Source organism: Dipodomys spectabilis, unplaced genomic scaffold, assembly GCF_019054845.1.
Source record: "Dipodomys spectabilis isolate Male_0828 unplaced genomic scaffold, ASM1905484v1 ptg000046l, whole genome shotgun sequence".
NCBI lineage: Eukaryota > Metazoa > Chordata > Mammalia > Rodentia > Heteromyidae > Dipodomys > Dipodomys spectabilis.
The window spans coordinates 9326036-9349819 of NW_024870723.1; the positions used below are offsets into that span (position 1 = coordinate 9326036).

Below are 23784 nucleotides of genomic sequence, written 5' to 3' on the forward strand. Positions count from 1 at the left end.
AGACCTTATGAACCACCTTTATTCCGAATAGTTTACAATGGTATTTAATTTGGCTTTCATAAATAAAAAGTCCAATCTATCAATATCTTATATTAATATAATAAAAATACTATATTTTAATCACCAAATTAAACAAGCATGACATTAGCACCTGCCACCACTGAATGATCAACTTTTTTCTCTACTCCATGAAAAAGGAATGCTAGAACTTCTCATTTTGATTGTACATCATGATTCATGAAGAAACTGCCAATGACTCCAGGTTTTGGCCCCCTCAACAAATCTATCAGGTAAGATTACTGTCTATATTTTAGGTAAGAAAAGCAAAGTTCAAAAGGAACTTAAAAATCCTAAACATAGGAGTCATATGAGGAATAGAAATGAAAAGCTTCTGGTCTGAGGGTTTCTCTTATATTGCAAAATATAAAAATGAAGTAGCTAATAATAATGACCATCATCATAATGGTCCATGATGAACTGATTTCCACACACATTATCTCAAAAACAGCTTCAATACTCAATAAAGAAGTTACACTGGTACAAAGTAGGAAACAGAAATTCAGAGTGATTGAATAGTTGACCAAGATCAGTCTGATAACAAGGAACTTCATAATCGCGAGCCAGTCTCATTAATTTCCCCAAGGAAAAGGGAAAAAGCAAAATCCTTGGACTCTGCCTAGTTTATTTACTTAGAATTTCCTTTGATCTCTCTACCTTTGAAGGACATTAGGAATCAAACTACCATCTCTGATTTTCTCCTCCTGGGCTTTTCTGAACATCCAGAGCAGCAAACCCTTCTGTTCGGGCTCTTCCTAGGAATGTACCTGGTCACCCTCTTGGGGAACCTGCTCATCATCCTGGCCATTGGCTGTGACCAGCACCTCCACACCCCTATGTACTTCTTCCTGGCCAATCTGTCCTTTATTGATACCTGTTTCACCTGTACCATTGTCCCCAAAGTGTTAGTGAACATTCACACACGGCACCACACCATCTCCCGCACTGGGTGCCTCGTGCAGATGTACTTCTTCATGGCCCTGGCGCTGCTGGATGACTTCCTGCTGGCTGTGATGGCATACGATCGCTATGTGGCCATCTGCCTTCCTCTGCATTACACCACCATCATGTGTCTCCAACGATGCCTGCTGCTGGTGACTACCTGCTGGCTCTTCTCCAACCTCCTAGCTTTTTCCCTCACTCTCCTGATGGCTCAAGTCTCCTTCTGTGCCTCCCATTCCATCCCACATTTTTTCTGTGATCTTCTTCCCCTACTTAAACTTGCCTGCTCAGATACCCACACCTTTCATTTCATGATGTTCACTGACACTGCCCTCTCGGGTGTGGTCCCTCTTGTCTGTGTCTTGGTCTCTTATGCTCACATCATACACACCATCCTCAGGATTCCCTCTGCTGGGGGGAAGCATAAAGTCTTCTCCACCTGTGGTTCTCATCTGACAGTTGTCACTCTCTTCTATGGAACTGTATTTCTGGTTTATTTCCAGCCTTCATCCTCCTATTCTGCAGATACTGGAATGGTGGCATCTATTGTATATACAATGGTCACCCCTATGTTAAATCCTTTTATCTACAGCCTAAGAAACAAGGACATGAAGGGAGCTTTGTGGAGACTGTTTGGCCTTGGGAAAAGCTGTACTTCGTAAATAGTATTTTTCCAGATCTAAAAGCCAGGCTGTATAGATCTAGAATAAAAGTAACTGACCATAGACAGAGATGCGGCCTTGAGAAAGGGAATGATGAGCATTCCCTTCATCAGTGACATGATTCAGTCGGTATGTGTATTCAATCTAATTCAAGTGTTGGGGGGCAGGGGCACAAAGTACCAAAAGACAAAATGTGGTTTCTAGGATCAAATCTAGGAAGAACGCAGAATGGTATTGCAAAGTCATCTTCAAGGATAAGAGATGATAAGACTAGGAAAGTTGGATGTTGGTCAAGACATTAGACTCAGGACCAATTCTAACTGCATTAAAACAAAACACATTCAGATTCACTGATCTTAGCATACGGACTGGGCATAAAGTAGGAGATAGTGAATTTGGTCTGGAAGACCAAGAACAAATATATATATTTTTCTCAACTCAAAACAAATTGAAGTAGAATTTTATGGGTGGTACAAGTTTCAAAGTCACAGACTAGTTTTCAAGAACCCATCTTAATTATAACCAGTCCAAGCTGGGTGCCACTGGCTCAGGCCTTCAATCCTAGCTACTCAGGCTAAGATCTGAAAATCATAGTTCAAAGCCAGCCCTGAAAGAAAGTCCCTGAGACTCTTAACTCCAATTAATCACCAAAATAATCTAGACATGGAGCTGTGGCTCAAGTGGTAGAGTGCTAGCTTTGAACAAAAGAGCTTAAGGACAGTACCCAGGCCCTGAGTTCAAGCCCATGACTAGCACAAAAAAACAAACAGTAAGAAAAAAAGTGGAGGCTCAAAGTATTATTTGATGTTATTGATTATTCTTGACTAGCAAGAATAAATCCCTTCCCTAATTCAAATAAACATATATACAATACCAGCATACCAAAATCAAATACAGTGACAACAGGGGATATACCATAGGGGGAAGAACACACAAAAGAAACAACAAATCACATAGTATATTAAAAAACAACAACAAAGAATAACCTCTTGTGTCCATGTCTTGGGAGTTTATTTCGCTTAGCATCATTTTATATGGCCATATATACATAGCTATTGAGCTTTCTGCTCATCTGCTAAGATTATCCTAGATATATACTACTTGGGAAGGGAAGGGGAACAACAGAATGGTAAGACAAAGGACAACGGGGAAACCAGGGCAATAGCAATATACACAAGACAATATGTTGGCAATGATCTGTACAACTTGGGGGTGGGGTGTTGGGAGGAGGGAAAGTAGGAGAAAACTGAGGGAAGAGGTAACAAGTTTGACAAGAAATGTACTTATTACCTTACTTATATAACAGTAACCTCCCTGTACATCACCTTGACAATAAAAAATATACAAAAATAAAATAAAAAAGAGTAAGTCCCTGAGTTCAAACCCTAGTATCACAAAAAAAAGGGGGTGGGGTAAAAACCTAATTTTTTTTTTACTTTTATATAAAGTACTTATTACCCTTATTGTGACATTTTCCTTTATTTCTTTAATATATATTTTTATTGTAAATATACTGTACAGAGGGGTTACAGTTACATGAACAAGGTAATGAGTCCATTTCCTATCAAGCATTGTTACCTCCTCGTTTGTGGTAAAAAGCTATTTGGTCTTCATGTGTCCTCCCCTAAAAAAACTATTGCCCCAATTATTCTCAAGTCTTGTTCTTTACTTCCCTTCACTAAAATGGGTTCTCAGCGAAGCCTTTCCTCTGTCTGGTAAACAGCAACTTGCTCCAGAAATTGTTTCTGAGTAAATAAATGTAGTATAGTCTCAAATTAGAAGCTTAATCTGTACTCAGAAATTATAAAGTTTCATCTTCCATGGAAATACGTATTGAAAAGGACAGATCCTGCTAAGGCATTTAAGAGGTTAATTTATTTTCTACAAAACTGAATGCAAATATTCTAGTTTGAAATAAAAATAAAGAATTTATCTACTAAGTCTCTCATCGTCATAGGGATAAGAAAACTGACCAAGTTATTGGAAACAAGTAGCATCAGAATCCAAATGGTTTATGATGATTAAAGTAATGGTACTGGACATAAAATGTAAAAGGGGGACTGTCTAGAAGGGGATCTGAGGGAAGGGGAAGGAGAGAAGGAGAGTACCAAGAGGTGAAGGGAATTGGAAGGTATATATGTGTATTTGTGTGTGTGTGTGTGTGTGTGTGTGTGTGTGTGTGTGTGTGTGTGTGTGTGCAGCATAATTAAATCCACCAAGAACTGTTTGAAAGTGGGGAGAAGAGAGAAGGAATGGTGATACATGGGGAGGGGTAAATATTTAACTCAAAAACTAAGAATAAGGCCAGAAATAATTACATCCGCCTAGCAAGATGGCATAGGAAAACTGGATAGTTCTTAAGATTATTCTACCAGGAAAAATGGGGGCATGTGTCTTAATTAAGGGATGAAGGTTTTACCTTCTTCCTCAAAAATGCAGTCCCAGATAGGACCATCGACTAAAAATTCAGAGGTAAACAACTGGAATGTAGACCTCAGTTCTAATGCCACTCATTGTTGCAATTGGAACAATGGCTTTAATTGGGTATTGTAGGACAAATTCATGTGGAGATCAAGGTTAAAAGAACTTGAAGAAAACCATACAAAATAAGAGTGGGAGCCAGGCACTAGGGGCTCACACCTGTAATCTTAGCTACTCAGGAAGCTGAAACTCTAATCTCCAATAAACCACCAGAAAACCAGAAGTGGCACTGTGGAAGAGCATTAGCCTTGAGCTGAAGAGCTGAGGGACAGTGCCCAGACCCAGACTTCAAGCCCCATGACAATAAATAAATAAATAAGAAAGAGTGGGGGAAATGTGAGAAAAATTGTCCTTTCTATCAAAGTGTGTTGCTTAGAAGATTCTGCCTTGGCCTGGTGACTTGGCTCTTGTTAAGGAAAAGAGGAACTACTTTGGGATTAGGAAGGATTTTTGAAATGTAAGGTTTTATCTTAAACTGGTTTCTTTTCAAGATGGAATTAAGACACACCACGGGTTGTCTAAAACATAACGGAGGGTATGGGTATATTTTGAGATTAGTTGTATATTGTTAGTTGTATTTCAAAGTCACCTTATGTAAATACATTTTACCCTATTCAAACTAGCTAATCACAAGCAGTTTGTGAACCTGAGCACAACCAATCTAAGCAGAGGGGATAAATAGGGGAGCAGCCTACCTGTGTGCTGGCTTGCCAGGTTTTTGGCTGATGGTGAACTCTTTTGCAGAGTAAATTTTGCCTTGCTGAGACAGCTCTTTATTTTCATATCTATCATTGTGACTCCAGTGTTCTTGGAGAACAGCCAATTGCAACTGGTATGAGAAAAACATCTTGAAGAGTTACCAAGTAGACACAGGTAAATAGATTGGCCCCCAATCCCTGCTATCAGTGTAGATGGTTGCTTCTTGTTCAGCTACAATTGGTGAATTAAGGTTTTCTCATTTTATTTGTATTTGTTTTCTTTTGTTCTGATTTGAGACTTTATTAAACATGCTGGCCTCAAAAATAACTAAAAATTTAAAAAATCAACAAAGAAACTTCAGAATTGAGTGCTACTTTATCAAACAGACTTAACAGATATTTCGGAAAATATTTCACTCAACACCAACAGGATACATACTCTCAGCAGCCCACAAAACCATCTGAAAAATAGATCATATTTGAGAACATAAAGAAAAATCTCAGACCATAACAGAATTGGAAATGAAAAAGAAACACTACAGAAAATATACAAAAACATGGAGACTAATCTACACATATGCATAATCACTGGGTCATCAAAAGAGTATGGGAAAATATCAGAAAAATTCTGAAAACACAACTTACCAGAACCTTTGAGGCAAAGGAGAGGTATACATATGTATAGGTATACACATAATAGGTACACACATATATCCATGTGTGAAAACATATGTATGTTCACATATGTGTTTGTATACATATATGTGTATATGCATAAACATATATTATGTACATATACACAAATATTGAAACCCAAGAAATAATACTTAAAAAAGAGAAGATAAAGGAGAAGAGGATTGATAACATGGTAGAAAAGGAGAATATGTTCAAAGTTCACTGGTTTTTTGTTTTGTTTTGTTTTGTTTTTGTCAGTCTTGGGGCTTGAACTCTGGGCCCGGCGCTGGCCATGAGCTCTTCAGCTCAAGTCTAGTGCAATAACACTTGAGCAACAGCACTACTTCCATTTTTCTAGCCAGTTAATTGGAGATAAAGAGTCTCAAGGATGGGCTGGGAAGGTGGCTCAGCGGTAGAACACTTGCCTTGCATGAATGAGGCCCAGGGTTCAATTCCTCAGCACCACATAAGCAAAAAGAAAAAAGCCAGAAATGGCGCTGTGGCTCAAGTGGTAGAGCGCTAGCCTTGAGCTGAAGAACTGAGGGACAGTGCCCAGGTCCAGAGTTCAGGCCCCACGACTGGATCCAAAAAAAAAAGTCTCAAGGACTTACCTGCTGGGCTAGCTTTGAACCATGATCATCAGATCTCAGCCTCCTGAGTAGCTAGGATTACAGGCATGAGCCACCAGCACCAGCTCAAAGTTCACTGTTTTAAGTATGAAAATACCACAATGAAACCTGTGCCTATCTCAAATGTACACTAATTCAAATTTAAAACTTAAAAGGAAACAGACTTTAAATAACTAATTTAATAATGCAACTCAAGCTCACAGAAAATAAGAGCAAGTAAACGTAGTTGGAAAGAATTAATCATGAAAATAATGAAACAAGTAATTGGTTGTTTGAGAAGATAAATAAGATCAAAAATACTTAACCAGGGTTAGGAAGGCAGCTTAGTGATAGAGTGCTTGCCTCTCATGCATGAGGCCCTGGGTTTTATTCCTCAGCACCACATAAGCAGAAAAAAGCCAGAAGTGGCACAGTGGCTCAAGTGGTAGAGTGCTAGCCTTGAGCTGAAGAGCTGAGGGACAGCGTCCAGGCCCAGAGTTCAGCTCCCACAAAAGAAAAAAAAAAGAAAATACTTAACCAAAATGAAAGAAATGGGCACAAGACCATTCTTAATCACAGTACTTTAATTCTTAGTTAAAGCAACAAGCAAGAAAAAAAAAATAACAGTGATACAAATATGAAAGAATTCAAATCATTCCTATTTGCAGATAATATGGCATCATATGTAAAAGGCCATAAAGACTCCACCAAAAAAAACTCTTAAACTGACAACATTTTGGTAAAGTAACAAGATGGAATGTACACACACACACACACACACACACACACACACACACACACGCACACACACACATGCACATGCTCACATGTACACATATAGAATCAGTAAGTTTTCTATATACCAATAATGAACAGCATAAGAAAGAAATCAGAAAACTATTCCATTTACAACAGCTTCAAACAATAAAATACCTAAAAATAAACTGAACTAGGTATATGAACAACCTTTGTGATGAAAAACTGACCTTTAAACAAAATACTGAAGAAACTAAGAAAATACTAGAAGATAGACTGCTCATGCTCATGAATCAGCAGAAGTAATATTGTGAAATGACTATACTACAGAAAACCATCTAGACATTCAATGCCATCCCCAATAAAACACAAATGTCATTCTTCATTAAAAAAAAAAGAAGAAGAAGAAGAAGAAGCTGGGCACTGGTGGTTCATGCCTGTAATCCTACCTACTTAGGAGGTTAAGATCTGAGGATCAGGGTTCAAAGCCAGCCCGGACATAAAAAGTCCCCATGAGACTTTTATCTCCAATTATGCACTCAAAAACCAGAAGTGGGGCTGGGAAGTTGGCTCAGTGGTAGAGTGTTTGCCTTGCATGCATGAGGCCATGTGTTCAATTCCTCAGCACCACATAAGCAGAAAAAGCCAAGTGGTAGAGCGCTAGCCTTGAGCTGAAGAGCTGAGGGACAGCACACCCAAGCCCAGAGTTCAGGCCCCACAACCAACAAATAAAAAAATAAAAATTAAAAAACAGAAGTGGTGCTATAGCTCAAGTGGTAGATTACTAGCCTTGAGCCCAAAGAGGCTCAGGGACAGCACCCAAGCCCTGAGTTCAAGCCCCACAACCAACTAAAAAAGAGAGAGAAAAAAGAAAAGCAAAGGAAAAGCAATCCTAAAACTTGTATGAAAACACAAAGTGCCCAAATAGACAAAGCAACCCTAAGCAAGAAGAGCAAATACCTGACATTATTCTGCAGATAGAAACATCATGGCACAAAAGCAGATATGTAGACAGAAATAATAGAAAAAAGACAGAGCTGGGTACCAGTGGCTCATGCCTGTAATCCTAGCTACTCAGGAGGCTGAGATCTGAGGATTGCAGTTCAAAGCCAGCCCAGGAAGGAAAGTCCGTGAGACTCTTATCTCCAATTAACCACCAGAAAACCGGGAGTAGCACTGTGGCTCAAGTGGTAGAGTACTCACCTTGAGCTGAAGAGCTGAGGGACAGTGCCCAGGCCCAGAGTTCAAGCCACATGACCAAAAAAAAAGAAGTTTGCCTCTTCAATGAATAGTTCTGAGAAAACTAGAAATCCACATATAGGGGACAGAAACTACATTACCCTGTGTGTGTATATCTCTCTCTAAATCTGTCTCTATCAAACTTATGGCTGGCAGAGTACTTAGCACCAGGAGCTATATTTATGACTTTGAGGAATAGCTGCCAAGCAAAGCTGAGAGCTCCAAGAGGAAAAAGGAACTGGGTCACAAACAATATCCTCCAGTCTCATCCTTTCCACAGATAACATGCTATGTGGGGTCTTAAAGAACCAAGACCTTCAGACAGGAACCTGAATTCCATCAGTTCTCTACCACTATGTTCACTCACCCACGCACACATACACACACACCATCAGGCACATTATAAGAACAACCTGAAAGTTGAGAGCAAGTGGGAAAGTTCCCACTTGGCACATAGACTAAAAATCGCTGAGCAATCAATAGTAGCTTCCAGTTTACAAATGAGGGAAGATTCTGAGATGGAAGCAGCACTGAAATGAGTGATTGGCCCGTGGCTATCCCATAGTCAGTTCACATATAACAGCAATCCACAGACAATAAAATACAACCAAGGCCAGCTAACTCTCATCTATAGGAATAGTGCTGAAGAAGCATCCCTGCTGTCTGGAGAAAATGGACAGAAATTTGGATACTGAGATCTCCTCTAGTCCAGAGAGGAGAAACTACACTGCCTGCTTCCTACTAGAAACTCAGGTGTAGACACTAGAAATACTTCAAATGCAAGTCTGTACGGGGTTAAAACCAAGAAATTGCCCTCATGTGCATAAATCTCAACAAAGAAACAGGAATATTAAAAATGAGAAGGCAACATGACTCTTCCAAAAGCCAACAACCACACAGAAACATACTATAAGGATAGTGAGAAAGAAGAAAATCCAGAAAAAGGATTTTTTTAATAATTATTAAAATGATTGACAAAATAAGAAAAAGGACATAGATAAGGAGATGAATAAATTCAATGAGGATACAAACAAACAGCTGGCAGAACTCAAATAGGATAGCAGTTAGTAACTAAACAAAGTAAGGGAGAAATATGGATATGAAAGAGAAAATTAATACAGAAATCCTGAAAAGAATTTAAAGTGAAATTCTAGAAATAAAAAGCTAATCTGTCAAATAAAAGACTGGAAATTCTTTCCAGGAGAGTGAAATAGATAAACCTGAACACAATATAACAGGATTCAAGGTTAAAGTATATGTATATGGAAACAAGAGGTATTTTTTGTTTTGTTGTTGTTTAGTGTACTGTTTGTAGTTATTTCTTTTTTCTTTCATTTTTTTCCCTTTGGTTTATTCCCTGTGGTCACTGTTTTTTATTTCAGTACACTTTGCTTTGTATATGTTTATCTGATTTGTGGAAGGTAAGGAGAATCACAGAAACAGAGGGACAAAGGGTGAACCAATGCAATGATACTCACTAGACACTAATTGAAATGAACTTTACAAATTTTAAAAAAATGGTCAAATTAAGAAATGAGAAAATAAAATAAAGAAATTGGAATGAAAGATACAAAATTCTATGTTTCTATCAGAAAAAATGATACTGTACTATTCATAAGGATATGAAAAGACTTGAAAAAGTAAGTAATTCAGACCCAAAGAAACACAGGTTGATGGTTTCCTTCATTGTTATAATTAGAACGTGCCTATAAATCTACAAGTAAATACACTGGATGGCAAAGGCAAAAAAAAAAAAAAAAACACTTGGACATGATAAATTATACAGGACTATAGACATTCATACAGTGAGACCAAAGGAGGATACTCTTAGGCTCACAAAGTCTCAATAGGCTATGTTCATTTAATCATATTAAATTATATTTATCCAAATGAACTCCAAGAAATGGAAACAAGAGGTGTTTTGTTATTTTGGATTTTTTTTCTCCATTGTCTCTGTTTTTGTTTTCTGTGTTTATACAGAAATGGTGGGACAGAGGCTGAACAAACTATACATCATGTAGTAGGGGAAACTGGGAGAAAAGCAAGAGAAGGAGTTACACTGTTCAAAAAGAAATGTCCTCATTATCTGACTTATGTAATTATAACCCCTGCATACATCACCTTTACAATAACAAAAAATTTAAAATAAATTTTAAAAAACTCTCTGGGACACTACTATGAGACCAAACATAAGAAAGATGGGCATAGAAAAAGGAAAAGAAGTGCACACTAAAGGAATAGAAAATATATTCAATAAGCTGATAGGAGAAAATTTCACAAATCTTAAGAGAGAAAGAACCATTTAAGTTATACAAAATGCTGGACCAGGGCTGGGAAGGTGGCTCAGTGGTAGAGCGCTTGCCTTGCATGCATGAGGCACTTAGTTCGATTCCCCAGCACTACATAAGCAAAAAGAAAAAAGCCGGAAGTGGCGCTGTGGCTCAAGTGGTAGAGCGCAAGCCTTGAGTTGAAGAACTGAGGGATAGCGCCCAGGCCCAGAGTTCAGGCCCCACGACCGGACCCAAAAAAAAAAAAAGGCTGGACCAGAAAAGAACATGTCATAGTTAAAATATTAAATGTGAAAACAAGGAAAGAATACTAAAAGCTGCAGAGATAGCACCATGGTAAATATAATGGCAAGTCGATCAGAACACATTTCTCAACAGACAGCTTAAAAGCATCAAGGACATGGAATAATATATTTGAAGTGATTAAAATAAAGAAATTCCAATTTGATTAATCTACCCAACAAAGATATCATTCATAATTGAGGGTCAAATGAAAATGTAAAGCAATTTGTAAACACTAAGCCAGCACTGAAGAAGATACCCAAAAGAATTCTACACACTGGAGAGGGAAGTAAACAATACCATGAAAATAAAAGAAAAAATACATCCCACCAGCTGAGCAGATAATTAAATGACTTCAGAACCAAGCAGCCACAAAAACAACAAAATGGCAGCAACTGCTATACCTTTCAATAATAGCACTGAGCACAGATGGTCTCCATCAAAAGAATAAAAACTTGGATTAAAAAGCATGGCCTGATTCACACACACATGCACACACATGCGCGCGCGTGCGCGCACACACACACACACACACACAGAGAAACTCTTAGGAGAGGAAAACAAGGGAGCAAGGCCTATGTGCATCTGATAATATAGAATAATATTTATCAAATTTGCAGATGCTGGTGGCTCACACTTGTAATTCTAGCCACACAGGAGGCTGAGATCTGAGGATTGTGGTTCAAAGCGAGCTGGGGCAGAAAAGCCCCCATGAGAGTCTTACCTCCAATTAATCACTCAAAAACAGGAGGTGGAGCCATGACTCAAAGTGTGAAATGCTAGTCTTGAGCAAAAGAGCTCAGGGACAGTGCCCAGGCTCTGAGTTCAAGCCCACAACTGACAAAAAGAAAGAAAAAGAAGCAAAATGAACTATACAACTTGGTGGGGACCAGAGGGAAAAACTGGGAGGGAGGGAGGGCAGGGGTGACATTGTCCAAAAAGAAATGTACTCTTTACCTGACTTATGTAACTGAAACCTCTCTGTACATCACCTTTATATTAACAATTTTTATAAAAATTTTAAGCATGGGGCTGGGAAGGTGGCTCAGTGGTAGAGCGCTTGCCTTGCATGCATGAGACCCTGGGTTCGATTCCTCAGCACCACATAAGCAAAAAGAAAAAAGCCAGAAGTGGTGCTGTGGCTCTAGTGGTAGAGCATTAGCCTTGAGCTGAAGAGCTGAGGGACAGCACCCAGGCCCAGAGTTCAGGCCCCACGACCGGACCCAAAAAAAAAAAAATTTAAGTATGGCCTATTGGTTGCCTACAGGAACTACATCTAACCGACAAAAATTGGCTCAAGGTCAAAGAGTATATAAAGATCTACCAATGAACACCAAGAACTGGGAAAAAAAAAATCTACCAAGAAAATGCATCCTGAAAACAGAGAGGATAGCTATACTACCAAATCAGTTAAAAGAGACCAAAAGGCCATTTCATATTAATAAAGGAAACAATCTGTATATTGCTTGTATAATAATTTTTAAATGCATGAAAGGAAAAAAGAAAAAATAATAATTGCCAACATGTATGTATCAAATGTCAGTTCACCCAAGTTCATAAAACAAACACTACTTGACTTAAAAGCACAGACGAATCCTGGCAGACTAGTAGTGGAGACTTCAATACTCCACTTTCAGCAATAGATGTGGTTTAGTTAGGACATGTCCTCCATGGTGGTCTGAAACCATGATCCAAAACGAATCCTTCCTTTAGTTGTTTTTTCAGGTATTTCTTTTTTTTTTTTTTTTTGTCTGTTCTTTTTTGGTACTGGGGATCGAACGCAGGACGTTGCACTTGCTAGGCAAGCACTTTGCCACTGAGCTACATCCCAGCCCAGGTATTTCTTTACAATGATGTTTTTGTGTATACTTCAAAGACACAGGAAAAAATTATGGTAAATGCAATTAATAATAATAAATAGCAATTCAAAAAGAAGATGATGATAATGAAGAAGGAAGGAAGGAAACAAAGGAAGAGGGAGGAAGGAAGGAAGGAAGGAAGGAAGGAAGGAAGGAAGGAAGGAAGGAAGGAAGGAAGGAAGGAAGGAAGGAAGGAAGGAAGGAAGGAAGGAAGGAAGGAAGGAAGGAAAGAAAGAAGGAAGGAAGGGAAAGACAGAAGGAGGGAGGGAAGATGATAGAGCTTAAAAATACACAAAGCAATACACAATGGAAATACAAAATAATTATAGTTGGAGATTTATAGATTAAGTAATTGATACTCTTTTAAATAAAAGCATCAGTGAAACAAAGAATTTAAACAATATAAACTATATACCATACACATACAGTAACATGGATCAATCTCAAAGGCTTTATAGTATACAGAAAACCCATAGATAATAGGCAACATGTTCTTCCGTTAAAGAAATACAAAAATGACAGAGTTGAAATTGTAATGTCTTTGAAATAGCAAAGAAATTTTCATAGTTTTGCTTTCTACTTTCTATCAAACTTGGCTAAGTATTAGGTACCCAAACCTTGAATGCAACAACTTAGCTACAACAACTTAGTAAAAACACATATGTATCTGAGAAATATTAGTCTGTTACACAAAATCCAGAAATTACTGTGGTCGGTTTGGTCCTGGATATAAACTGGTCCACAAGGTTCACATGTTGAACCTTTTGGTCCCCAGCTGGTGCCATTATTAAGTGATTAGATTATGAGAGCTCTAGCCTAGTCAATAGATTAATCCATTTGGCCTGTTCATAATTTGATAGCATTCTTAGGAGGTGCTAAAAACTAGAAGGTAGGAGGTGGGACCTAGAAAGGAGAGTATTAGGAGTATGCCATGAGAAGGTATACCTGGCTCTCAGTCACTGTCTCTCAAGCTTGGCTTCCAGGCCACCATAAGGTGAGCAGCTTTGCTCTACCATTATGTCCCTCTACCATGATGTTTTGCCTTACCAAAAGCAATGGAGCCAGCTCACCATGGAAAACTCTGAAACTGCATCAAAATAAGACTTTCCTCCTTCAAGATGACTTTTTAAGTATTTTTTTACATCAGTGAAAACTAACACAAGCCTTAGGTTATAGAAACAACTGGTCATATGATCATAGAAAATTTTGCCTCCCATGGCATAAAGGACTCATCTGACTTGTAATTCTGAGAGAATACCAATTAAGATGGACTCTGTTTTATTTTATGTGGTTAAAAGAGAATGGGAAATGGGTAGATCCCATCAGGAAGGTATTGCTGGAGTTTAATGTCCTTTGTTATTCAGAAATGTTATAGAAATTGATAGGTAAGAAAAAACTTACCTCAAAAAATTAAATCCCCCAGCAACAAATCCTCAAAGAAACAACTGCCCTATAAAAAGTGGGCTAAATACTTAAAGAGAAACTTCTCTGAAGAGGAAATAAGAATGGCCAATAGACACATGAAGAAATGTTCAACCACTCTAGCCATAAAAGAAATGCAAATCAAAACAACATTGAGATTCCACCTCACCCCAGTTAGAACGGCAAAAATCAAGAACACTAATAACAGATGCTGGAGAGGATGTGGACAAAAGGGAACCCTACTTCATTGTTGGTGGGAATGTAAACTTGTTCAACCACTTCAAAAAGTAATATGGAGGTTCCTCAAAAGACTCCATATAGAGCTCCCCTATGACCCAGCAATCTCACTTTTGGGCATTTATGTGAATGATCACAAACAAGACCAGCTTTATTGCAGCATTACTTACCATAGCTAACATATGGAACCAATCCAGATGCCTCCCAGTAGATGAATGGATCAAGAAAATGTGGTATATATACACAATGGAATTCTATGCCTCCATCAGAAAGAATAATATTGCCCCATTTGTTTGTGTGTGTGTGTGTGTGTGTGTGTGTTATTTTTGTTTTTTTTTTTTTGGGGGGGGGGGTCCGATCGTGGGTCCTGAACTCTGGGCCTGGGTGCTGTCCCTCAGCTCTCCAGCTCAAGGCTAGTGCTCTACCACTTGAGCCACAGTGCCACTTCCAGCTTTTTTTCTTTTTGCTTATGTGATGCTAGGGAATTGAACCCAGGGCCTCACGCATGCAAGGCAAGCACTCTACCACTGAGCCACCTTCCCAGCCCCAGATATTGCCCCATTTGTTAGGAAATGGAAAGACTTGGAAAAAAATTATATTAAGTGAAGTAAGCCAGACACAAAGAAACATAGGTCCCATGGTTTCCCTTATTTGCAATAAATAGTATATATCTGAGACAAACAGAAAAGGTCAGATAAGATGATGTTAAGCAAAATGAACCCAAGATAAGGACACAAGTGTTTCTTTTTTTGGGGGGGGGAGGGGGTCCGGTCGTGGGGTCTGAACTCTGGGCCTGGGCGCTGTCCCTCAGCTCTTCAGCTCAAGGCAACGCTCTACCACTAGAGCCACAGTGCCACTTCCGGCTTTTTTCTTTTTGCTTATGTGGTGCTGAGGAATCAAACCCAGGGCCTCATGCATGCAAGGCAAGCACTCTACCACCGAGCCACCTTCCCAGCCCCCCACAAGTGTTTTTTCTTTCTTGCTATTGTTTCTAATGTATTTATAAGGTACCACATGATTTTTTTGTTGCTTTGTATGTCCCTCCCTCACTGTATAACCCCTGTTTTCACTTTATTTGATGTTGGTATAATTTGGGAAGTGGAAGGGAAAGAACAAATTGTTTAAATAGGGATACAGGTTGACCCATTGCAACAATGAGGTGTACAAGATGCTATGTTGAAAACGAACTTTACAATTTAGGTTGGGGGGGGCGAGGTGGGGGGGGATGTAGTTGTGGAGGTGGGAGGGAAGGGATGGTAGGGGAAAAACAAAGGAGGAGGCAACAATGCTTGATAAGAAAAGTACTCATTACCTTGCTCGTGTGATTGTAACCCCTCTGTACAGTATTTTCACAATAAAAAACTTACTAAAAAAGAAGAAAAAACTCATTAAGTTTAATAGATTATATTATTTAATTATTTAGCTATTATGTCTTTTGTTTGATATCATTCTCCATTTGCCAAAAATGTAAGCTTCAGATGCTGTTGTTTCATTGTTCACTGATATATTTCAGTTGCCTAGAAAATGGGCTATACCACTGAAGACACTCAAAAACATATATTAAGTCAAACAAATCAACTTTCTCCTTTTCCATGACCTCCCAAAGTATAATCAAGTTCCATTGGCTCTACCTACAAAATATCTCTCAAATCTTTTTGCCTTCTGCAAAGACAGACAAAATCTCCATCATTTCCACCCTGGACTATGACGAAGCCCCTGACTTGTCTCCTTATAAATCTTTTCTACTCATATCAATCAAGGTAATCTTCTAAAATGTATGTTTCAGCCCTTCTTTAACCCTCTCATTACCATCTTATTTGGAGGAATTTGTTGTTGTTGTTGTTGTTGTTGTTGGCTATGGGGCTTGAGCTCCTAGCCTCAGCGCTGTCCCTGAGCTATTTTGCTCAAGGCTAGTGCTCTACCACCTTGAGCCACAGCTCTATTTCCAGCTTCTGGTGTTTAACTGGAGACGTCTCATGGACTTTCCTGCCTGAGCTGGCTTTGAACTTCAATTCTCAGATCTCAGCGACCTGAGAAACTAGAATTACAGGTGTGAGCCACCAGTGGCCAGCTAGAATTTTTTTTTTTAAGACAAATATTTCACCTGGCTTGGAAGAGTCTACTACCTATCTAAGCTCATTTACACCATATTCCATCATTCCTTAAGTGTAGGACACATGGGCAGCAAAGATGGTGCTGAGAGGGAGTTAAGTGGGCAGAGACGATTTGTTTACGTTTAGTGCAAAAACAGCTCGTGGAAGCTTAGATGCATGACAGGGTGTGACCTTTGCAGAGATTGGTTGGTTCCTTTTCCTCCTCATGCCACCCAGTCTTTTTTGCTTTAAAAAGTACTTGCTGTGGGACTGGGAAGGTGGCTCAGTGGTAGAGCGCTTGCCTTGCATGCCTAAGGCCCTGGGTTCGATTCCTCAGCACCACATAAGCAAAAAGAAAAAAGCTGGAAGTGGTGCTGTGGCTCAAGTGGTAGAGTGCTAGCCTTGAGCTGAAGAGCTGAGGGACAGCGCCCAGGCCCAGAGTTCAGGCCCCTCGACTGGACCCCTCCCGCCCAAAAAAGTGCTTGCTGTGTGGTAATAAACGAGTTCCTGCTTGAGTTGACTCCCCGCTGCATCTGATTGTCTCCAGGGTTAAGGGAGGCTGGGGAAAGGACTAGCAACACACTTACTTTCGTGGGACAGTTGAAGACCCGACACTTAAGCTTTCCACTGGCCTTTCAAGTTTTCAAATATACTATTTGCACTCCCAAGGTCCTTGTATTTGCCATTATGCCTGAAATACTCTCCTTCAATTAGTCAATTCCAATTCTTTCTCCCTGAAAGCTTCATGAAAAGGGGACTATGGCTTTTCTATTCAGAATTCTAGTCCAAGTTGAGTATGGTGCCATACACCTGTAATCTCAGCCTTCAAGAGGCAGAGGCAAGAGGATCAAGAGTGAGAGGCCAGACTGGGCTATATAACAAGTTTCAGGCCAACTTGGGCTACATACTAAGACCCTATCCAAAAACAAAGGAAAGAAGGAAGGAGGGAAGGAAGGAAGGAAGGAAGGAAGAAAGGGAGAAAAGAAAGAAAGAAAGAAAGAAAGAAAGAAAGAAAGAAAGAAAGAAAGAAAGAAAGAAAGAAAGAAAGAAAGAAAGAAAGAAAGAAAGAAAGAAAGAAAGAAAGAAAGAAAGAAAGAAAGGAAAGAAAGAACGCAGGAGGAAGGAAGGAAACAACCAAGCAAGCAAGAAGTAATGGTGGCCCAGGCCTGTAATTTCACCCATGTAAGAAGCAGAGATTGGGATAATTATAATTTGAGGCAAAAAAAAAGTCCATGAGACTTCAACTCAATCAATGTCTGGGTACAGTGGTATGTACTTGTCATTCCTGCTATGCAGGGAAGCATGAATAGGAGGATAACAGTCCAGGCCAGCCTGGACTGTTCCACAAATAATGACATGAGCCAGGTGCCAGTGGCTCATACCTTTAGTCCTAGATATTTGGGAGACTGAGACCTCGAGAATTGTGATTTGAAGCCTTCCCAGGCAGAAAAGTCCTTAAGACTCTATCTCCAATTATTCAGGAAAAATCTGGGCTGTAAAAGTGGCAGAATGCCAACTGAGAACAAGTATACAGTGTGAGTTCAAGCCTAGTACAACCAAAATAATACCAAAAGAAGGACTGGCAGAGCTGCTCAAGTGATAGAGAATCTGCCTAGAAAGCATATGGTCCAAGATCAAACCCTCCTATCATCAAAAGGTGCACAAAGGCAAAGAATAGCTCTTATATAGAGAAAATAAGGCTTCCAGTGGAAGGTAACATTGGAGCTACCACTGCTTCTGCAACACAAAAGGTAAAATGTGCCAGGTAGACAAAGCAAGGTAAACAACAAAGGCAAGAGGAATAGTAGGATTTGTTCAAAAAATGGCAAAAACTGAATTTATATAGATGAGCCCCCAAAGATTCTAACACATAATAACAACAACAAAGTATATGTACACAACACACACACACACACACACACACACGCATGCATATAGTATATGTAGAGAAGAAAAGTGCCCCAAAAGAACCACTCTCAATGAATAGTATATTTGTGTTTCCCGTGCAGAACCTGGAAATGCATCCTACCAAACTTCTCCAGTCTTCCCAGGCACCAAAGAGTGAGTCATCCCTGATATTCCCCTGCCTCCAGCTGTCACAGAGTCTCCAAAGGACATACAGAGTCTCCATGGACTCTGGCACAGCAGAGAGGGAAGAAGAAGGCAGGAGGAAAACAGAAAGAGGCCATTCCCTCAGGGCCCAGGATGACTATAATTTCCCCTGTTCCTACTGCTGGAGTGGGGCATGTCCCTGCTGTCTCTCCAAAGGCTGGACTGAAGCTGTTCAGCTGGAAGAATATCCCATCCACCTCCACTTCTTGGTAGGTCCTTAAACCTATAACCACATACCACCACAGGGACAGCAGCAGGTGTCTGGGCAAATTAAGTCTCAGGGAAGAACAAGCTAAGAATTCAGGATTGCTAAGGGTAGATGACTTAATTGTGAATGCCAGAGGGCTAGCTTCGCAAAATTTAAATACATTCATGAGACCAGTGAGGACTGGATAGAAGAGGATGATTTACCCCCAAGATCTCAGCAGAGAGAAGAGAGCTAGCAGGAGGGAGTTAAGAGAATACTTCAGAAAGTGGGAATGCTAAGTTGCCAAAGAGAAAAACTCTCATCACCTAGTTAAGATGGCGTCAAACTTCAGAGTCAGCATCACCTGGGTGTTTGCTAGAAATGCAAAAATCTCAGGCTCTCCCACCAGCCTTTCTGAGGCAGCAGCTGTGCTTCATAAGATTTCCAGGTGATTTCTGTGCATGTTAACTATTGACAAGGTCAGCTTGGAGGGCCTAAAGCAGATACCTATCAGAATCACCTGGAACATTGTTTTCAATTACAGATCTCTGAGCCCTGCTCTAAATCAGTTGTGCAGAATTTCTGCACATTGTATACCAACCCATTGCTCACAATGCTTCTGAGTTATTCTAATAACACACACCAGTCCACAGAGTATGCTCTGGTCCTAACTGCTCAGTATAAAAAAGAGAAGCCTAAAGAGAGGAAGGCAACTTGGCGCTCTATCAAGAGATATAATTATAGTCTGCCTAGAGTCAGTGCTTAAGGAAAGATAAGGAGATCTAAGATCATAGTTGTATATAGGACAAGTCTCTGGCCTTCTTCAGAACTCCATTGAGATCATAGTTGTATATAGGACAAGTCTCTGGCCTTCTTCAGAACTCCATTGTTGTTGTTTTTTTCACTGTTGTTGTTTTTAACTTCAAGGTAAGATAATCCTAAACACAGAAAGGCAGGGACTTGAGACAATGAACAGAGATCAGAAGAACCAAATTGGAACCCCAAGCTTGCTGCATACTACCCACAGCTAACAGCCCTAGCTGGAGCAGATCTTTGAAGGAGAGCAGCAGGAAAAGAAGCAAAGAGGAGAAGTCAACATATATTGATTCAAAGAGGGCCAGACAATTCTCAATAAATTCTAAGAGATAGAAAGTCAGATGCAAAGGCAAAGCCTTTCTTCAGTTAGAAAAAGAGTATCTCACAGGCTTTCCCCCAAGATCATGCTCTTCGCTTTTCTGCAAAGGAAGAATTGTGCTAGGTATGGGAACCAACCACTTTGGTTTAGCTGGCACTGAGGGAGTTTCCTGGAACACTGGACTTTCGAGTTAAATCTGGAGACCATTCTAGGTAAATCAGGATTGTTCGGTCACTTTGTTTCTAGGGTGGTCTAGGTCCTTAGGTTCAGAATGGGATAAATAAAAGGCTTCAGCCAGCTTCCATGAGTATATACAGGACCTGCTTTCACCAGTCCATATTGGTTTGCTGGACACCTATTATGTGCCCAGTTGTATAGGAAATGACAGTGAAAGATACACTTCCTCCATCCTGACAGAACTTATTGGAAGGACATGTCTTACAACTTTACCATGATCTTGAACTTAAGCTATTCTTTTCCTACCCTTCTGCTTATTTTTTTTTTGTCAGTCATGGAGCTTGAACTCAGGGCCTGGATGATGTCCCTGAGCTATTTTTGCTCAAGGTAGCTCAAGGTTAGTGCTCTATCATTTTGTTCTGGTTTTTGAGTGGTTAATTTGAGATAAGAGTCTCACATGGACTCTTCTGCCTGGGCAGGCTTCAAACCATGATCCTCAGATCTCAGCTTCCTGAGTAGCTAGGATTACAGGTGTATGAGCCACTGGTGCCAACTTCTGCTTGGGTGAAGGAAAATAAAACTATGTAATTCCTCTCTTTGCAGTTTACACCAAAGTAATTCTAAATAGACTAAATTTTTAATCACTAAAAATGCTTAAAAATGGGTATGAGCTCAGTGGCAGAGTACCTGCCTAGCATGAATAGTGCTTAGGTTCAATCCCCAGTACCACAGAGAAGGAAGGAAGGAAAGAAGGAGGAAGGGGAGGAAAGAAAGAAAAGGAAAGGAAGGGATTTTAAAAGGGATAAAAAAAAGAAAAGAAATTATGAAAGTAATAGAAGAAAAACATGGAACAAGGTTTTTATAAACCAAGAATGGGGAGGTGATACATATGTCCATGCATAAGTGGACACAGAAACTTCAGACATTTCCTGTCTTGTCCAGAGCAAATGCAGAAGCTGTCCCTTGTGAGAGAGAGCCTGAGTTGTCTTGTTTCAATGCAAGCCTGCATGTACTATACACACGAACATAAGGTCAATAATTCTCATCGTAGGTAGAGGGTAAGTGAGAGGATAATGATTTATGTGCATGTATGAAACATACACACACACACACACACACACCACAAAACACCTATTTAAACTGAAGTTTGAGTATCCTTTCACCAAAAATTTCAAAGCAGCTTAAAATCCTTGAAGTGTTGTTCTCTCCACTTTCTAGATGAAGAAATGGAGAGGCACTCGACGCAGCTCTGCTCCTCCCTTGGTAAAGGTGAGTGGTGTTTGCTTTCCATGTGGACAGACCAAACACACAAAGAGTTGACCATCCACAGGTTCTGCAAGTAGAACTCCCGCCAGGCAGCTGACTTCACACACAGACCACATGGAGTTGGGTAAAGCTTGAGCCTCATTGCTTCTTTCTACCCACCTATGGTCCGGATACAGAGAAGGGGAAAATCCACAATCTTCTGTATTATCCTCTAAGGATAAAAAGATGAATTAGCCATAGTCCCAGAGCTCAAGATGTCTAACACGGTAGGAGATTACAGCAGTTATAAGACTGTGGAATAGTATCAGAGCATTAGAACTTATTTCTTTAGTCTAATTGAAACTTCTTTTACCCTTTGGTTATCATCTCCTCATCCTTCTCCCTTCTCCCTCCAGCTTCTAGTAGAACCACCTTTCTACTCTCTACGGGATCAGCTTCATTATATTCTGCTCAGTGACTGTGTTGATCATGTATATTTCATAATTACTAAAGGAATCAATTTTAATTTTCTCACCAAAAAAATAAGTTAGCAAAATGATGGATGTGTTAGTTCGCTTGATTTAATCTTTCTCACATGTATAAATAGATCAAAATATTATATTGTACCCCGTAAACTTACACACAGATATTTATATATTTAAAATGGTTTTCAATTGAATATGGCTATGATACAGAGAACTCATGGAGTAAGGCTTCGGCATGAAGATTTAGTGATCAAAAATTCACATGCAGTTTCCTATAAAAGCTAACCCTTAGCCAAGAGAGATTTTTTTTTTTGCTTTTTTATGGTGCAAGGATTGAACCTAGGGCTTTGTGCATTTGCACTCCTGTATTCCTATGTACTCAGGTGGCTGAGATCTGAAAACCACAGTTTGAAGCCAGTCCAGGCAAGAAATCTCATGAGGCTCTTATCTCCAATTAACTAAAATGAATTAATCTCTGATTTATTAAAAGCAAGAAGTGGAGCTGTGGCTCAAGTGGTAGAGCACTAATCTTGAGCAAAAAAGCTCAGGGACAGTGCCCAGGCTCTGAGTTCAAGTCCCAAGACCAGCACCAAAAACAAAAGAGAAAAAGAAGCACCAGCTAAAGAGATTAGGAAGGGATAAAAAGTGATAAAAATCCTCTGAGCCTGGAGTCTTTCATCTGGAACCTATCTATTTGGGACAACCAACAGTATGTTTTATATTCATATACTTTTTTTAAAAAAGCACATAAGTTGTTTTTTGCTTTTTATCAATCCATTTATATTTTCTGAAAATTGTGCTTCATCTTTTGTTTTGCTTGTTTGCTTGTTTGCCTGTGTCTGTTTGTAGTTCCAAGGATGGATTCCAGGGACTTGTGCAAGCTAGGCAAACACACTACCTCTGAGCTATATCCTGAACCTCAAATTATGTGTTTACCTTAATGTATTTGCTTTATTTATTACATACCCCACTCTAAGGTACATACAAGAAAACCAAGACTCAAAGGAGAGGCCGCTAGGTTCTCAGCAGGGCTTTGGGCCTGCTCCAAGCCTTGGACCACCACAGACCAATTAAATGAGGGATAAGATGTCCTCATAACCAGGGTGAACAAGTGTCCAGTCCTGTGTCAAGATAACAAACCTGGGGCTAAGAAGGTGGCTCAGTGGTAGAGTGCTTGCCTTGCATGCCTGGGGCCATGAGTTCGACTCCTCAGCACCACATAAGCAAAAAGAAAAAAGCCAGAAGTGGTGCTGTGGCTCAAGTGGTAGAGCATTAGCCTTGAGCTGAAGAGCTGAGGGACAGCGCCCAGGCCCAGAGTTCAGGCCACAGGACCAGACCCAAAAAAAAAGAAAAAAAAAGATAACAAACCTTCTCAGGATCTTGCTGCCTGGACAGACAGGCAGCAGTAATCAAGTGGAGTCATAGGAGTCAACATCACAGTGGGAAACAAGCCAGTGGATTTCTCAGTCTGTTTTCCCACTTTCTCCATATTGTTACATATAGGTTGACGCCACTCCTGAACCTACTGAAACTATCAATAGGATGTTTGGCCATGATGAATAGTGCAGGAGGGTGTGCACTTGTATACATGTCTCCTTGAATACACATGAGACATTTTCAAAAGTAAACACCAAAAAGTGGAATTATTGCATGCTTTGGAACATTGTGCTCCCCTAAAATATCATATTAAAATTCTGACCCCCAATATGATGGCATTGGAAATGAGAGCACTGGGTGGTAATTAGGTTTGGATGAAGTCCTGAGAGTAGGGCTCTTATGATGAGACGAGTCACTTTAAGAGATCAGAAGCTACTGCTTGCTCTTTTGTCTCTCTTTCACTCTCTACAGTGTAAGAATTAAGCAAAAAGGTGCTATATGCAACTCAGAAAGAAGACCCCCACCAGAACCCAAACAGGCTTGCCCTATTGGTAACAGACTTCTCAGGCTCCAAAATAGAATATGTGTGGTTGAGAACACACAGTCTACAGTCTGTGCACTTGTTAAAGACACTTGGATGTGCACAGCTGTGGGAAATGTCCTACGTTGCATTTCTAAAACATGACCTCACTGGCATGAAATGTCCTCAAGTTTTCATCCTTTGTAGGAAACCCTTCATCATCCTTGATAGCAAATTAAGATGAATA

At 39.8% G+C, this 23784-nt stretch overlaps 1 protein-coding gene across 1 annotated transcript; it reads left to right on the forward strand.

Annotated features, from left to right (window-relative positions):
* The first annotated feature begins 230 nt into the window (after positions 1 to 230).
* Positions 231 to 23203, forward strand: LOC122107077 (olfactory receptor 1361-like). Its single transcript, XM_042678662.1, has 7 exons — positions 231 to 290; positions 723 to 1630; positions 3318 to 3376; positions 4066 to 4133; positions 18309 to 18620; positions 21129 to 21179; positions 23144 to 23203. The coding sequence occupies exons 1-7, from the start codon at positions 231 to 233 to the stop codon at positions 23201 to 23203; spliced, it is 1518 nt and encodes a 505-aa protein (XP_042534596.1).
* Positions 23204 to 23784: the final 581 nt, after the last annotated feature.

Bases quoted from the DNA above. Each gene is read 5' to 3' on its own strand.
- LOC122107077 (XM_042678662.1), top strand. From the start codon at position 231: ATGATTCATGAAGAAACTGCCAATGACTCCAGGTTTTGGCCCCCTCAA. The intron at 1,631-3,317 runs GTTTGGCCTTGG...ATTATTCTCAAG, and splicing joins AAGGGAGCTTTGTGGAGACT to TCTTGTTCTTTACTTCCCTT. The intron at 21,180-23,143 runs GTGAGTGGTGTT...TGTTACATATAG, and splicing joins CTGCTCCTCCCTTGGTAAAG to GTTGACGCCACTCCTGAACC.